The 3,236-nt window shown below is 39.3% G+C and overlaps 1 protein-coding gene across 1 annotated transcript in view; it reads right to left on the bottom strand.

The window, feature by feature from the left end:
- Positions 1–1,184, bottom strand: part of LOC134467350 (fibroin heavy chain-like) — a 39,419-nt gene extending 38,235 nt beyond the window's left edge. Inside the window, exons 1-3 of the mRNA XM_063221249.1 lie at positions 1,102–1,184; positions 748–777; positions 353–406 (exon numbers count right to left, since the gene is read on the bottom strand). Of these exons, the coding sequence (XP_063077319.1) occupies positions 353–406; positions 748–751 (58 nt within the window). The 5' untranslated portion in view covers positions 752–777; positions 1,102–1,184. The remainder of the gene's footprint in view (positions 1–352; positions 407–747; positions 778–1,101) is intronic.
- Positions 1,185–3,236: the final 2,052 nt, after the last annotated feature.

Raw genomic sequence — 3,236 nt, 5'->3', positions numbered from 1 at the left:
AGTATATCGTTATCGTGATATACAAGTGTATATCGTGACTTTTCTCCTATATTGTTTATATTGTGATAGTAATTTCATCAGTTTTATACAATTGAATATCATTTCATTACATTTCATGTTGTCACAATGCACACTATAAGTAAATGTAACGGTAAAAATAAGAATAAAAAGATCCATTTTAAAGAAAGGTTGTTTTGCGACATGAAAAAATAAAGAGCAAATAAAGAGAATAACTGAAAACGTATACATTTGTGCTATATCGTGATATATATCGTTATCGTGATATAAAGTAATCCATATCGTGATATCGCTTTTTTTCCATATCGCCCAGCCCTACCTGTAAAGCTCTTACCGAATGGAGGTCCGTATCCTTTGAAAGGTTTTCCAGCAGCTCCTCCGTACTGGCCTGTGGGAATAAACAGCAGCAACATGGGCATCATTCATAGTCAGGCACTAGTGATGGATTATTGATGAACTGGTAACACTATATAATAAAGGTTCAGTACACGATTGAGCTTCATTACCCCATAGTAAATAATAAACTAATTATAAACAAAATATTTACAAACACTAGCACTGGTGCTATGAAATGTAACATCAGCTAAATAAGCTACATCTTACATCTCAGTAACGTACTTGTATATAGTACATAAAACATTCATACTAATTGCATAATAAAAATAAATACAAGACCAATATCATGTAGCGTGAATGGTTATATAGTTTGTAAAAGGTTCTAAAACATACCCATTCCATTGCGAGCAGCCGGGTAGTAACCTGATGTAAAAAAAAGGTGTCGATTTTGTCGTTTAATTACTCTTTTATGTTAATCTTGACATCAGACAAGACACAAGTACAGTAACTGTATTATGAAGTGCCCATGAAGTAAAAGGGCCTAGTCACAGAACTATGAAAATACCAACGAAATGCTATATTATCATGTTTGTTAGTGCAAGGCTATACTCATTGGTTTACAGTGCTAATTGGTGTTTAAATCCAACTATGACTACTGGGTATAATAACGTGAACATTTTAACTTTGTTGTGCTTTTGTGTAAAATTACTTGTGTAAAATTACTTGGTAACAGTATGATTTTTTTACCGTTTGGCTTTGCTCCTTGTCCATTACTTGCTCCATAGCCTGTGGATTACAACACAGTATCAACAACTTATTCATCTACACACACACACACACACGCACACACACATACACACATGCATGTACACACGCGTGCGCGCACACACACACACACACACACACACACACACACACACACACACACACACACACACACACACACACACACACACACACACACACACACACATAAGCTTTCATTCTATGTGATTGTGTTTGACTTGAGACGTGTTTGTGTTTGTGTGCACATGAACACATGAACAGAAGACTGTGGGTGTACATAGCAGTTTATAGCACTTCAACCTCCAGCAAGATATAAACATGGGCACATTAGGACAATTTAGCGCCATTTTACCACAAGCTGTAGCGTTATATTGAGTGCAAAAGCACAATATAGCATTAGCGACAAAGCATCAGACAGATAAAAAGATAGACACACGCTCGCATATGCGCGCGCACACACACACACACACACACACACACACACACACACACACACACACACACACACACACACACACACACACACACACACACACACACACACACAAGCGGAGTGTGTGGTGTTAGTTACCACTGACCATGCTACACACAAGACGCAAGACAGACGTGCTGTGGGAACGTGCAAGACAACATCGTTATTAAACTGTAACATCGTATTTGATATTAAATATAACACTTTGTATGAGAAAATGAAAAACAGTATGGATGTGTGTGTGTGTGTGTGTGTGTGTGTGTGTGTGTGTGTGTGTGTGTGTGTGTGTGTGTGTGTGTGTGTGTGTGTGTGTGTGTGTGTGTGTGTGTGTGTGTGTGTGTGTGTGTGTCACAGACAGGCAGGCTGGGTGTCTTTACCATTGGGCTTGGCTCCTTGGCCATTGGGCACCTGTCCATTGGGGGCACCATAGCCTGAAGGTGACAACGACAGATTCCATTACAAAGTTGGACAAAAACATACAGACTTTGTTCACACACTATTGGTGAATCCGCATAAATATGCTGTTCATATGCGTTTCTCGAAAGCATAGTTGTTAGCTAGTTAGCAACTTGGGTAGTTGTTCATGGGAAAAACAGCAAAGTAGCTAACATAGTTACCAACTACGGTTTCGTGAAATGCACCCCTGAGCTGTTATAAATATTCTAAGTCAGTTGACAGTAGTGTAGAGGGAAGGAGAAAGGCATTCAAATGCACGTTTTTCTCTTTATGCGTAAGCGCGAAACTGAACTTTTAAGAAAGAGTCGTTGTCAGAGGAAAAACATCAGTTTGTGTTTAAACGAAAGGCACCAGCTAAAGGAGTAGTCTCTGTTAAACTACCAATGTATAGTATGTGGAAACAGGGCATTGGTTAAACGACACAAAAAGCCACCGGAGTGCTCACAGCGTTAAAAACAGTAAGACAACATAGGATAGGATAGGATACTTTTTTTATTCAATATCTTTTCAGGAAATATGTACAGATCATTATTTTTAACATTGATATTGAAAGGTAAAAAAACCCCAAAAAGCCGCTCTTGGCTGCTTGTCGCGGGGAAACCCAAAAGACAAAAAAAAAACAGAGAATAAAGAAAAAGACTAAAAGAAAAACAGAGTAAAAGAAGAGAAAAGAAAGGAGAAAAAAGAAAAGAAAAGTTATGAGTTTGAACTAAAAAACGACATTTAGATCAGCACTCCATGTGACTTGGCCTCACACAAATCCCACCTCACTCACGCAACCCCCCCCACCCCCAACAGTCACAAAGTGATATAGGTGACCCGCCCCCCCCTTCCCCCCCTCCCCCCACACACACCTCACACAAACAGGTTGAAGGGCTATGTGTTTCGCTTACGAGTTACAGTTCATTTTACAGGGTGGGCCTTTTTTCATATCTCAAGGCAATTAGCATCTATGGGGTATATTTACACAATAGCATTTTTTTCATTTCTCTTTTAAATTTTTTTAGTGATTCACACAACTTCACCTCTTCCTCTAGTTGGTTCCATATTTGGAAGCCCCTGCAGGCAACGCTAAGACCTGTGGTTTTTAGTTTTCTTTTCTTGCCCCAGTAAAGCCTTTTTTCTCTGGTGCCATACCGGTGCAGGGGTCTACAGACAGGGATGAGTT

Source organism: Engraulis encrasicolus, chromosome 17 (assembly GCF_034702125.1).
Source record: "Engraulis encrasicolus isolate BLACKSEA-1 chromosome 17, IST_EnEncr_1.0, whole genome shotgun sequence".
Lineage (NCBI taxonomy): Eukaryota > Metazoa > Chordata > Actinopteri > Clupeiformes > Engraulidae > Engraulis > Engraulis encrasicolus.
Note: the sequence above shows the minus strand (reverse complement) of the source record. Positions and strands in the feature narration are given on the sequence as shown.